This window comes from Cercospora kikuchii (genome assembly GCF_019650295.1).
Source record: "Cercospora kikuchii DNA, contig_00006, whole genome shotgun sequence".
NCBI classification, from domain to species: Eukaryota; Fungi; Ascomycota; class Dothideomycetes; order Mycosphaerellales; family Mycosphaerellaceae; genus Cercospora; species Cercospora kikuchii.
The window spans coordinates 3,025,848-3,039,921 of NW_025408587.1; the positions used below are offsets into that span (position 1 = coordinate 3,025,848).

Sequence of the window (14,074 nt, forward strand, 5' to 3'; positions counted from 1 at the left end):
ACTATTCGATACTTCCTAGAAAGCGAACTGCACAGGTTTTCCGCTGAAGTGCATAGGCGCTGCGACCATCATCTGCGCGTCAACCGTCCCGTCTCCGACACATCGACCACGTTGTTACCTTCTTTGTGGTGGCTTTCCAGCTGCATTCCCACCTGACCTCACAGCGACTGTCGGTGCGACCGCTTGAGATCTTCCGCGCGGCATCGCGTTTTCAGATGCGACGTTCCGCCATACACTGTCAATCATCCTTCCATGCTACATTCAGTGCATCATCGTTTCTTCCTGCGCTATTTCAAGTCAGACTCTCCTTGGTACTCAGCGCTTACTCGTCTTCACGGTTGCATAGCCACCTGGCTTGGCCCGGTTGTTGCTTGCCAACGTTCCACCATCAGCGATCCTCCTCGCCGAGCTCCTCAAGTCCTTCCTTCCCGCTTCAACAACATCACCCGGTCACTCTAACACCTACACTCCACCCACACCTCTAATTCCATTCGATGGAATCATCCTTCTCCTACTACCTCTCACATGCCCTCGTCCAACCGCTCTGCTCGGCACGCATTGCTCTCCAGCCCTCGATGCGTTAGTGCTACCTCTGGCTCTCGAAATCTGACGGCACCCTCATCCTTGCCTGTTCTCACCCCCGCCTTCGCCTTTCCAGGTAAGTTAACTAATACCACTTTCTCCTCCTTGCCTCATGTTGACTTGACTTCACAGCTGCATTCCCAATGACCTCGCAACTCGTTGTCGCTCGACGGGTCGTTGATCGTCAACTTTCCGCCGTTATCGAACCCACAGTCGCGTTGCGTCTCCGTCCTCAATCACCTTCAATTCCATGCCGGTCTCGCCGTGATTCCTCCAGTCTTCACGGCATCACTAGCCATTCACAATATTCGCATTGCGCTTCTCACGCATTACAATCAGTGCATCTTCCGCCCGATAGCTGGCATACGCTCGTCACGTTACGCGTTCGCACCAGACTCCAAGGGTTTTCCAGAATTACAACAGCACCACGACCCGAACGACAGGCTACCTTGCAACCTTTTCTGGCTCAGTCGATTGCTGCTTGCCAATATCAATAGCTGGGATACGCTCCTGTCACCACGCGTTCGCACTAGAGTCCAAAAGTCTCCCGCAATTACAACAGTACTACCACACGAACGACCGAGGCTACAATAACCCCGGCCACACTCGCATACTACCTGCTTCTGGACAGATTGGATGAATCATGTCACAGACCAGTGAGGACCGAGTGAGTGCATCAGCGGCTCTCGCGCTCGTCGACCGGCTGTTCCGACTTGTTGACTTCAGGTCGCCTAGACGTCTTTCCTTTCCCTGGGATACGTGCAAGCTTTAGGATGGATGCCTCTGACGCTACTGCTTTCCTCCTGTCCTGGCTTCTCAATATGGAGCATCAGCGGCAGACCGGAGACTGGATTGGAGAAGCTCCCTTCATGATAGCTGATCATAGTGAGACCTGGCCGCTCTGACGACTTTCCTTGTTGATTCCTCGAATCCAAATGTAGTCTCGCCATCATTTCCTCGGTCTTCACGGCATCATCGCATCTACACCAAAATCAGGGGTTTTCCACTCTGAGGCTGCAGATACAATCACCTGATTGTGCTCTTACACACAACTGCAAGGGTTCTCAGAACCACAAGCAACACCATTGCGACGACCGTTTCGTGACCGGGCACAGCATCGAAAATTGCGGCTGCGACATTCCCTGTATCGGCCACGTGCTACTGGGGTCATCGATCGTACGTCACCACTGACTCAACGATGCACGCACGCTTCGTAATGGAGTAGGGTTAGGGTAACCCTAACCCTTCCTCTGACTTTCCATGTTCGAAAGCCATAGGAAGTGGAGATCAGTATGGGGAACACCGTCCAAGGCCGCGTCACGCATTGAGCTGGGAAGGCATTCGGCCTACTGGAGTGGCGCGTAGCCGGTACCGGAGTTGTAGCGGCCATAATACTACGCCTTTAGGCCGCGGTCTTGATCCTGGTTTCGAAAGTCCTTACAAGAACATGCAAGGGCACAGTCCGGTAATTGTGATTGCAGCTGTGTGACTGGGTGACAAGGCAATGTATCGAGAGGCTTCAAACTGTCCCGCCAGCAGCGCCGTCAGTGTCATCATCAGCATCAAAGCCCTCGGCCTCATCTGATGGGTTGGTGCAGCGCTTGTAGCCGTGGCCCTTCTGCTTGCACTTTGCAGGTGCACTCCCAACAGCATCGCCGGCGCCAAACTCCTCCGCCTCTGGACCTGACAGGTTGGCGCAGCGATTGTAGCTGTGCTCCTTCTGCTTGCACTTTGCCGCAGCATCGCAAGCGCCGCTAGCGCCAAAGTCGTCCGTCTCCTCAGCTGGTGGGTTGGTGCAGTGCTTATAGCTGTGCCCTTTCTGCTTGCACTTGGAGCAGTCCACATGAGACTAGCCAGTCGGTAGCGGGCGTTCCTTGTTGGCATACTTCAGAATACGGAGAGCCAGAGACAATGTGATGAATCCCTCCAGAGCCGGATCCAGGAGCGCTACTCATTGCCAAATTCCAAAATAGTAGCCGTCCTGCAACACTACCGGAGCGGGCTAAACCCCTTCTGCTTGCACTTTAAGCACTCGACTCGGGACCAGTCCGTTAGCAGTGGGCACTCCTTGCTGACATTTTCCATTTCATTACAGTTGCGGCATTGGCCTTTGGCCATGTTACGAGGCTCTCTATGACTGTGTTAGTTAGTAAGAATATAAGTAGAGAGTGAGAACGTGCGGACACTGACGGCCACTCTAGCCCCACTTATCCACTTGTTGCAATTGCGACACTGGAAGCGACGCTCGTTCGTGCACTCATTCTTGCGGTGGCCCTCACTACGCAGCTGCAGCAGGCTTCTAGTGGCTTGTCTGGGTGCTCGCAGGAGCGGAGGAGGAATGGAGTGCCTGAATGCCTCACAAAATTCGATGTTTTAACGTTCTTCGCCGCCAACCCTCTCACGCTAAACGGCGACTTGATGGCCGACATTGGATCTCTGTGGTTTATTGAGCACCTAACATCTCGCCATGGGCTTTCGACCCGACACTGCGAACCTCTTTCGCCTAAAATATTCATAGCGTAGGCCAGCAGTTGCTCTCAATGATCAATTCCGCAATCAACAATCGCGTTCCGTCTCTTACTCCATCTGCATTCTATGAAAACATCCTCCTAACACCAGCTCTCGCATGCCCTCATCTAGTCGCTATGCCCTGGACGTGTTAGCCTCCAATCCTCGACAGATCAACAGCGCCACTGACTTCCGAAAGCTTTCCTTAATCATCCCCTCCTCCTACCCGTTACGTGGCACCTTCGTTTCCTCTACCCTTCATTGCGCCCAGCTTCACTCTGTGACAACATCTTTCATCAACCTTTCTCACACGCGCTCTCGCCCTGCGAGGCTTTGCTCTTCGACCCTCAATGCACCAGCACTCGCCTCGAGCCTCGAGACCCACCAACCAACCCATCTGACTTCATTCTTCGAAACTTACTCAGGGGGGCAGTCGTTCTTATTAGGCGAGTCGAGGTGCGTCGAATGCTACCACTGTCCGATTATCATCTTCACACGTCCTTTCGTTTACCTTTACCTCTCTGACGCATTCTCGCTCAACAGTGGTCTTTCATCCTACCCAGTATGCCGTGAGATCGGACGTGTGTTCGAGCATTTGTTTTATACCCTAAGCCACCTAAAATTCAGCCAGGGTCTCCTGTCCGAGCATTTGATTTCGACCCCAAATATCGAACGGTGAGATGGCGCTCGAACACGCTGATCTCGAGACATGTGGGAGAGTCGCGCAGTCGCTGAGGACCATTGGAAGAAAATCCGCAGCCGCTACCCAGTATCCCGTGGTCTCGGATGCCCATTCGATCATTTGCGGCTCTGCTGCTCCCATACAAAAATTCCCCAGGGTCTCCCATCCGATCATTTGATTTCGACCCTGAATCTCGGATGGTGAGATGGCCCTCGAACACGCTGATTTCGGGACATGTAGAAGAGTCGCGCAATCGCTGAGGACCATTGAAAGAAAATCCGCAGCCGCTGGCGCCGTTCGCGAGATATCGTCGCCGGAAGAAAGCCATGGGACCGAGTAAAGTTCCGCCAAGGCCAGCGAACCGCGACCGCCGCAGGCGCCGCAGGGGCGGCAGATGCGTACGCAGCACACATCGCATATGCAGCAGCACGTCGAAGCGGTCGTCGCCATCGCGCGAACAGACCCCATAGATCCCCCGACACGTCGGCGGCGGTAGAGAGTGTGCGAGAAGTTGTCGAGAGGTCGCACATGCACGTCAAGAGTCGCGTCGTCGAGTTTCAGGGCCACGCGCCCGGGCGCCGAGGAGTGTAAGACACCGCACAGTCCAAAATTCCACCCGGCCACCATAGAGATAATCGATTCACGTAAAGTTGCAGGGAGGCAGGTCGGAGGATATAGATGCCCGTCCGCAAGTTTGGAGTGCAGTCCGCAGGGCGTTCGGGAGATATCGTCGTCGCCAGTCGCGGCATTTCCGCACGTCGAGCATCGCGTGTCCCGAAACATCCCACCCGCCAGAGGACGTGTACGTTCGCGCAAAGATCCGGGGAGGGAGGGCGGATAATATAGACGTCCATCCGCAAGTTTGGAGCCCATTAGCAGCGCCGGTAGAGAGATGTCGACGTCGCCAGGTCCGCCATTCCCGAGACCACCGACCGACCACGGATTACAAAAATTCATACCGTCCGCCAGAGGACGCCAAAATTCGAGCGGCGTTGCACAAAATTGCATTAGATAGCAAAGTCGCCCGTCCGGAAGTTTGACGCCCATCCGCAGCGCCGTTTCCAAGATGTCGACGTCGCGCGTTCCGCCCCCAGCCGTACGCAAAAGACCACGAATTGCAAAAATTATGCAACCCGCCACAGGATGCCACAATTCGAGCAATGTTGTGCAAAATTATATTCGATCGTAAGGTCGCCCGTCCCCAAGTTTGGAGTTGATTCGCATTGCCATTTGTGAGATATCGTCGTCGCCAGTAGCGCCCGTTGTCGTATGCAATACACCACGAATTGCAAAAATTATGCCACCCGCAAGGGGACGCGAAAATTCGAGCAGGGTCGCACAAAATTACATTCGATAGCAAGGTCGCCCGTCCGCGAGTTTAGGGTCCATTGCACAGGTAGTTCGGGACATGTCGATGTCGCCAGTCGTGCCGTTTTCGCATGCACACCGCGTGTTTGCCATCCGCCAGGGGGTGTTCCATATAAAGTCGCGCAAAAGTTCCGGCAGGTAGATGAAAAGATACAGAAACCCGTCCGCAGATTTGGAGCGCATTCGCAGTACATTTCGAGAGGTATCGAGGTCGTTAGTTGCGCCCATTGCCGTACGCACGAGACCACAGATTGCAAACATTACGCCAGCCGGCAGAGGGCACCAAAATTCGCGCGACGTTGCACAAAATTACATTAGATAGGAATATCGCCCGTCCCCAAGTTCGAAGTCCATTCGCATTGCCGTTCGAGAGATGTTATCGTTGCCAGTGGCGCCAGTTTAGCACGTAGAAGGCCGCGGGTTGCGAAAATAATACCACACGCATGCGGATATCAAAGATCGCGCGACGTTGCACAATATTCCATTTAGGATTACCGTCGCCCGTCCCCGATTTTCGGGTCCGTTCGCAGCCCCGTTCGAGAGGCACCGACGTCGTCCGTAGCGCCCATAGCACAACGCAAGAGTCCGCGGATTGCAAAAATTATGCCATCCGCCGCAGGGTGTCACAATTCCAGCGACGTTGCGCAAAATTACGTTCGATAGTCAGGTCACCCGTCCGCGAGTTTAAAGTCCATTCGTCGTGTCAGTCGAGAGAAATTGTCGTCGCCAGTCCCATTAGGGTTAGGGTAGCCCCGACGAAGCATTCGACCACGAGTATATTGGCATCCCGGAGGGCAAGATAGAGTTGTATCGGACGCATCCACCAGTCCCAGAGCGTCCGCGTCCAGCGAGAAGCGTTCCGGACAAGGAGCGAGCGTAGTACGTGTCGGACACGCGAAGCCAACACAGCGGGGGGGAGAAAGGAAATTTGTGATGCGCATTTACAACGTCAAAAATCGACCGTGTTTCCACGACGCATCCGATTGTCCCCAAATATTGCATAGGTTTTGCGGATCGACCATGGCCCGCCCGTCCACGAGTTAGGAGTCCATTCGGAGGGCCGTTCGAGCGGTATCGACGTCGTCAGTAGTGCCCGTAGTAATACGCAAGAGACCACGGATTGCAAAAGTTTTAGCACCAGGCAGAGGCCACCGAAATTCGAGCGACGTCGCACAAAATTACATTGGACAGTACAGTCGCCCGTCCCCAGGTTTTGTGTCCATTCGCGTTGCCGTTGGAGATGTATCGACGTCGCCAGTTCCGCCCGCAGCCGTACGCGAGAGACCACGGATTGCAAAAATTATGCCACCCGCCAGAGGACGCGAAAATTCGAGTTACCGTCCACAAAATTACATTCGATGGCCAAGTTAGTTATCCCCAAGTGTGAGGTCCATTGGCAGTGTCGTTCGGGAGGTATCGTCGTTGCCAGTAGCGCCATTGTTATACGTAGGAGACCACGAATAGCAAAAATTATTCCGCCCGCCAGAGGACGCCAAAATTCGAGCAACGTTGCACAAAATTCCATCGAATAGTAAAGTCGCCCGTCCGTGAGTTTAAAGCCGGTTCGACGTGCCATTCGAGAGGAATCGTCGTCGCCAGGTCCATTAGGGTTAGGGTACCCCGACGAAGCATTCGATCACGAGCATATCGGTGTCCCGGAGGGCAAGGTATCACCGTATCGTATAGGGTTGCACAATCCCGAGCATTAGCGACCACGTCGAAGCGTTTTCCATAAGTAGCGAGCGTGTTGCGTATTCGTCGTAGCAGTTAATGCCGAGGACGGATCGCAAGAGTATTCATATAACGTATTGATTTGCCCCAAAATCGGCCATGTTTCCACCATGGGCCCGATTGCCCCCAAATTTCGCACACATTTTACAGACCGACCATCGATGCCGCGCGCCCAGTTTCGCGAATTGAAGAGCCCCGCGTCGAGCAGAGGAAATTGTTCCATCGTCCACATATACGATTAAAGTTGAGCCGCATACGAATCGGGAGACCGGGTCAGGGGAGAGTTTGACATCACGTCGCGGCGGGGGCGAACGTGTTGATTCCCATCCATGAATGGGAAGAAGCGCGATCGGATGGAGACATTCATCGAGGTGTTTGCCCATTTGCCCGAGTACGGCGTCGTGATATGTAAGCCATGCGGATTCGCGATTATTCCCCACGAGTTTGCAGGCCATTTACGGCGTGCGCATCGCCAATGGGATCGCGAGATGCAACAGCGCGTCCACGAGGTGTTCGCCGGTTTGTCCGACGTTGCCCAGGCACCAGAAGAAGTCACATATCCCGAAGCAGGCGCGCGCCCCATCGAATGGTTGCCCGTATACACCGATGGATTCCGGTGTCGAGGCGTCGATGCCGCGGGACAGCCATGTCCGTATATGTGTCGCGGAGCAAAGACCGCCCACATCGCAGCACATTGCCGCCAGGCGCATGCATGGTCGTCGAACCAGGCGCGAGGTCGGTCGCGGAACGGGCGAGGTGGCCCCCCCACGGACCGCATATGGGAGGAGGGCCAGCATTGCCAGCGATTTTTCAAGTTTCGAGGATGGCAGCGGTATTTCGTCGTGTCCCATGCCGTCGAGGCCCCCGCCAGCGATGCGATGCGCGCGTTGTTGGGCCAGATCCAAGAGCGGCGGGAAGAGTTGCGAAAGGAGAGCACCATCCCCGCCGAGAATGCGCGGAGCGTCGCCGACCCGTGGTTAGATTTTACCGGGTGGTCGGCCCATTTGGCAGGATTCACGTCCGAGGAGTTGTTGGCGACCATCCGGCCCGCCGAGGGCGAAGAGGGAGACGAGGATGAGCCCGTCCCCCCGGCCGAGGAGGACGGCGAGATGGTCGGGTTGGCGGAGGCATGCCACGCCACGCGACGGTTGATCCGACAGGCGTTCCGCGTGTGTCGTCCGGCCGTAGTCGGACGCGCCGCGTTGGAGCACATCAATCGCCGCGAGTGCGGCGCGGACGACAACGAGCGGCCGTTTTACGCCGAGCAGCAGGTGAAGACGATTCGCAAGTATAGCGGGCATTGGGTCCAGATATTGCGGTACATTTGGCGCACGCACGCCCGCGACCGGCGTCCCCCGTACGTGTTGTTGGAGGGCCAGCACCAGGCGTTGGCCCGCGTCCAGAGCGGCGCCGTGGCCGTCATCGAGTCCGAGGGCGACGCGCAGAAGGCCCGGGCGAAGCGGCAGTTGGTGCGCCGCAGTTTGCAGTTTTGGTTGTCCATGTTCGACCACCCGTTGAAGGACAGCGAGTTCCAGAGCGCCATCGTCAGCGGGTTGGCCGTGTTGGGGTTGAACAGCGAGAAGGGGGGGTGGGTGCCCGCCATCAATTACACCCCCATTTTGTCCGGAATCATCGCGCCGTTGCGGGCGATGGTCGTGTACCACGCCCACGGGCAGCGCGTCAGCGCCATTCGCGCGCGCACCGCGGGCGGGAGCAGCGTCGTGGCCGCGCAGATGGCCGCGCCGGCCGTGTTGGAGGGCGTGCAGCCGTACGCGCAGCGATGCATGACGTTGACGCAATACGGAGGCCGCCCCACGCCGTTGGACCGGATATTCCACCAGAAGACGTACGGGATGAAGATCCGGTACACCACCAAGGCGCCCGGGCAGGTGTTGTGGGAGGGAGCGCGCATCACGGTCGGCAAGGCGCGATTCACCATCGACATGGTCCGCGCCGTCGTGCACGGGTTGAACGAGAGCGTGCGGCGGCGTTTGGTGCACCAGTTGATGTGGTTCCCGGCGGACGGAGTCGTCCGCGCGCGCGATTGGAGGCCCGTCCAGATGCCGGACGTCGATGTGGCATCATTGTACGACGACGCGAGCGAGATGAGCCCCCGGTGGTGTTTTATCGACGACCACCGCAACACGTGGTCGGTCCCCGGGGAGCGGTGGATGTGGGAGCGATTGGCGGACGAGCACCCCGGGCAGTTGATCGAGAGCAGCGGCGGCGGGCGCGTCGTGTGGAAGCAGAGCGGCGTCGAGGCGTATTTCCGGCAGGTGCGGCAGTTCAAGGAGGAGTTGATGGCGTTGGTCCATTTTTCGGGCGGCGCGCCCGCGCGCGCGACCGAGTTGATCAGCATCCGGCACCGCAATGGGGAGCAGAGTCGCGGCCAGCGCGGAGTGTTCATCCAGGACGGGATGGTCGCGTTCGTCACCAATTATCACAAGGGATACAGCGCCAGCAAGCGGGTCAAGATCGTGCACCGGTACGTGCCCACGGAGGTGGGAGAGGTCGTCGTGTATTTTTTGTGGTTGATCGAGCCATTCGTCCAGCAGTTGCGCGAAGCGGTGCGGGACCAGTTCGAGCGTGGTGCGCATGTGTGGGAGCCCAAGCCCGAGGAGCAGTGGGCGGACGGCGAAGTCGACGACGAGGGCGAGGATAGAGTCGAGGAGGTGGTCCGCGGGGGCCCGGCCGAACAGAGCGACGACGAGGACGACGAGGACGACGAGGACGACGAGGACGACGAGTGGTTGGCGGATGTGCCCCCGTCCCAGGACGAGCGGGCGCCGTTGAACACCGACGGGTTTTGGGACACCGACCGCGTCCGGAGGGTTATATATCGCGAGACCGAGAGCCGCATCGGCGTGCGGATCGGCGTCGCGGTGTGGAGGAACGCATATCCCGCCATCCAGCGCGAGTTGTGTCGCAATAGTAGCGTCCGGGACACGTTGGACCGGATTTACGACGGCGGTCGGCAGCGGTCGGCCATTGGCGCCGCGATCGAGCAGATGCGGAACGTGCAGGCGACCCAGTCCGGGCACAGCCCCGAGATGGAGGAGATGATATATGGGTTGTTGATGACCGAGTCGCCGTTCATCACCATGTCCGAGCGGGAGCAGTTCCGGCAGGTGAGCGTCAATTGGCACCGCATTTTACAGTTCCCGTCCGCGGAAGCGCAGCATCAGGGGGTCGCAGATGTCGGCGCGCGGATCCAGCAGGAGCAGGAGCAGGTCGACGCCGCACGCACGCGGCGGATCCGGAGCGTCGACGTCGCGGGCGAGTTGGCGAGGATGTACGGGCCCGACGCGGCGTTCCGTGGAGTGCAGCGGCCAGCGTTGGACGCCATCGTCGCGGGGACGCCGTACGTCGTCGCCGTCATGCGCACCGGCGGCGGGAAGAGCATGTTGTTCATGTTGCCCGCCGCCGGTTCCCCGCAAGGGTTGACCGTCGTCGTGGTGCCCGTCGTGTCGTTGCGCCAGGATTTGCAGGAGCGGTGCAGCGCCGCCGGAATCCGATGTAGCGAGTGGAACGGCGAGCGGCCCCCGTATGATAGTCAGATCGTGTTCGTGACGCCCGAGTCGGCCGTGTCGGTCGCGTTCGGCCAGTTTTTGGCGATGAAGCGTGCGAACGGGCAATTGGAACGCATCGTCATCGACGAGTGCCACACCATTTTGGAGAGCACGGCGGATTGGAGGCCGAAGGTGTTGGAGTTGCGAGAGATGACCGGGTACGGGGTGCAGGTGTTGTTTTTGACCGCCACATTGCCGCCCAGCGAGGAAAGCATGTTTTTGCACGCGATCGGGGTCGAGGAGCAGGATGTGCGGATGATTCGCGACGTCACGGGTCGACCCAACATTGCGTATTCCGTCGTCCAGTATGCCCGCGAGGAGGAGGATGGGGCGGTGCGGGAGTTGGTCGAGCGGAAGAAGGAGCAGTACCCCGAGGGCCAGATCGTCGTGTATTGCAGGCGCGTCGAACAGGCGAAGCGTTTGGCCGGCGTGTTGGGGTGCAGCGTGTATCACCGCGGAGTAGGCGACGCCGCGGCGAAGAAGACGATTTTGCGACGATTGACCGGGGAGACGGAGCGCGTGTTCACCGCCACCAACGCATTGGGGTTGGGCGTCGACGCCCCCCGCATCCGCGTCGTGATTCACGTCGGCGTTCGCGAGCAGATCAAGCAGTACGCCCAGGAGAGCGGGCGTGCCGGGCGAGACGGGCGCCCCAGCGAGGCCATCATGTTGCAGGGCACGTCCGTCGACGAGCGGACCGGGCAGGAGAAGGAGGAGCAGGGGTGGCGCACCGACGCGGCCATGAAGGCGTTCATCCGCGGGGAGCAGTGTCGCCGGGTCCCGTTGGACCGACACATGGATGGTCGAGTGGATCGCAGTGCGTGCCAGGTCGACGAGGAACGATGCGACGTGTGTCGCGGGTTGCCGCGGGGTCGAAAGCGGCGCAGGATCGCCGTCCCCCGGCCGGAAGGGGAACGCGAGCATGTCGGAGACGTCGCCGTCGAGCAGCGCGAGACCGATCGTGAGCAAGAGGAGGAGCAGGGGCGGATCCGCAGGCGACGAGAAGTCGAGCGCGAAGCGCAGGCCCGCGCGTTCGCGTTCGTCGAGCAGCGCCAACGACATCGTCGGCAGATGGAGCACGTCAGCGTCGAGTCCATCGCGTCGACGTTGCAGCAGTGGACGGGGCGGTGCAGCATATGTTTTGTGCGTGGGGAAGCCGATGGGGGGCATTCGTGGCAGCAGTGCCCATGGGACATGCGAGATGCCGTCCAGCGGGCGTACGACATCGTCAGCACGATTCGTTTCGATGCACACACCGGTTGTTTTGGATGTCACGTCCCCCAAGCCGTGTGCCACCAATGGCAGGACATCAGCCATGGTGGACCACGGCGGTTTCGACGCGTCCGCCAGCGGAGTTGTCAATTTCCGGGTGTAGTTCGACCCGCCGTCGCGGCGATGTTGGTTGTAGGAGGCGAACGGATGTTGTCGTGGATGGAAGAAGAGGCGCAGAAGGTGGGCATCGTCGCGGACGGGGAGTCCGATAATTGGAAAGTATGTGAGCGGTGGATGGCCCGGAAGATAGTGTCCCAGGGCATCGAAATGTCGGGGTTGTTTCGATTGTTTTGGGAGTTTGGACAAGTGTACGGCACCGAGGGGGTCGGGGTGGGATCGGGTTTGCGTGTGTATTGTAGTATTGGTGAGGAGTGATGTTCCGTTCCAGCCGTGCGAAAGGGCGTTGCGAGGCCGTGAGAGTCGTTCGTCGGCAGTGGAGAGGCATTGTCCCGCCGTTAATCCACCGTGGTAGCATCCCACGATGTCGGGTCGCCGGCAGAGAAGAGGTCCATTTTGTTCGCATGTCCGTCCGATTTCGAGGGTGACCAGATCAGAATGGCCAAGTGAGGTGCGGTGGATGATTACGTCAGCGCGAAAGTGGTGGGCGTAGAGCATAGCGATGCGGCGGATTCCAAAATTCGTCGTCGTCGCCACAGTGCCCCAAAATTCGGGCAAAAATTCGGAGAGCACGAGGGCGGTCCATTTTCGATGTCGTGTAGGTTTGGAGGGCAGAGGAGATGGCGTGGGTGTGATATCGTCGTTGCCGTCCGGGCAGTTTTGGTGGTTTTCGACATTCCGATCGAAAAGCGGGCCCGTAAATTGCACCACGACGGCAATGATCGTCCCCATTCGCGACGAGGGGGGGAAAGTAGCGTGGAATGGTTCCGGTTATCGTTCGGGCGCGGAATGTGTGTTTCGTCGTCGTCGCCAATGTTCGAATAGCAGAGTGGCCACAACACGATGTTTTTTGACGTCGGTTTCGCAAGATTTTATCGGTACGATTCGGACACGAGCCCGATTCCGCGGATTCCATGTCGCAGGATTATTGCCGTGCGTCGTAGCATCGCATCGCCGCGACATCAGGCGTTCCCGTCGCATGTCGTCGGCGGCAGATGGTCGTCGATCCGTTAGGGTTAGGGTTGGCAGAAGTTGGTGTTCGTGTAGGAAGGGAGAGGGTTCGTCGTTGTAGAGTATATCGGTGATCCCATATGCGCGGTGCGACATAGCGAGGAGAGAAGGCGGTTATTGGGTCATTCGTAGTCATAAGATGCCCGTCCCCGCGTGCAGGATAGATCGTCGCGGCACGGTAGGGTTGGTGCAGCAGGTCGATATACAGGAACGTATGTCGGAGGGCGAAGCCGGTCGCGATCGGACATGTTTCCATTTTCCGGCGATGGTACGACGATGGCGGAGTTTTCAGAGGGGCGGCCAGGAGCGTAGCAGCGCCGTAGACCAGTAGATTCCCCGTGGCCGTTGTCATCCGCCCGCCACGGTCGCACCACATCGGGCATGCGGGGCGAGGGGAATGCAGGGCGTCATCCGGATGTCGCACATGGCCGATATGGATTCCCATAGAGACATAGGCGATGCAGTGTCACGTCGGGGGCATGGAGTGGTGTTCGGAGAGGGAGGGTTCCCGTAGATATATAGATAGGTTCGATGTCGGTCCGTGTCGTTCGCGTCGTCGAGGCGGGGGGATGGATTTGGGAGCAGATGGCAGGGTGGTTGTAGCGGCGAGTTCGGCAGAGGCGAAGGGTTCGAGATTAGGGTTAGGTGGAGAGCAGGGTTATAGGATTCGTAATTCGTCGGGGTTCGGTTCGAGGCCGGGACAGTATAGATAGGAGTTAGGATGGATTTTATAGCGGGTGGAGGTACAGGGTTCGGGTGTGTTGGTGGAGGTACAGGGTTAGGGTGTGTTGAAGTTGTGGTTCGGAGTTGGAGGTTAGGGGATTTCGGAGGGATAGTCGGGCGGTTTTGGATCGGAGAGAGGCGGATTTCGGAGATGGAAGGGAAGGCGGATTTTGAGTATAGGAAGGAAAACAGATAGAGTAGAAAGGTAAGGGAGAGAGGGTGAGAGAGAGAGAGAGGAGGAAGGGGAGGGAAGGGGAATGGGTGAGAGAGAGAGAGAGAGAGAGGAGGAAGGGGAGGGAAGGGGAGAGGGTGAGAGAGAGAGAGAGAGAGAGGAGGAAGGAGAGGGAAGGGGAGAGGGTGAGAGAGAGAGAGAGAGAGAGGAGGAAGGAGAGGGAAGGGGAGAGGGTGAGAGGGTGAGAGAGAGAGAGAGGAGGAAGGGGAGGGAAGGGGAATGGGTAGAGGGTTAGGGTTAGGGTTAGGGTTAGGGTTAGGGTTAGGGTTAGGGTTAGGG

General features: G+C 58.2%; 1 protein-coding gene across 1 annotated transcript; it reads left to right on the forward strand.

The window, feature by feature from the left end:
• Positions 1–7,224: 7,224 nt before the first annotated feature.
• Positions 7,225–12,087, forward strand: CKM354_001010300 (uncharacterized protein; the record flags this gene model as incomplete). Its single annotated transcript, XM_044805553.1, has 1 exon — positions 7,225–12,087. One exon carries the CDS (start codon positions 7,225–7,227, stop codon positions 12,085–12,087), a length of 4,863 nt encoding a protein of 1,620 aa, XP_044661488.1.
• Between the last annotated feature and the right edge of the window lie 1,987 nt (positions 12,088–14,074).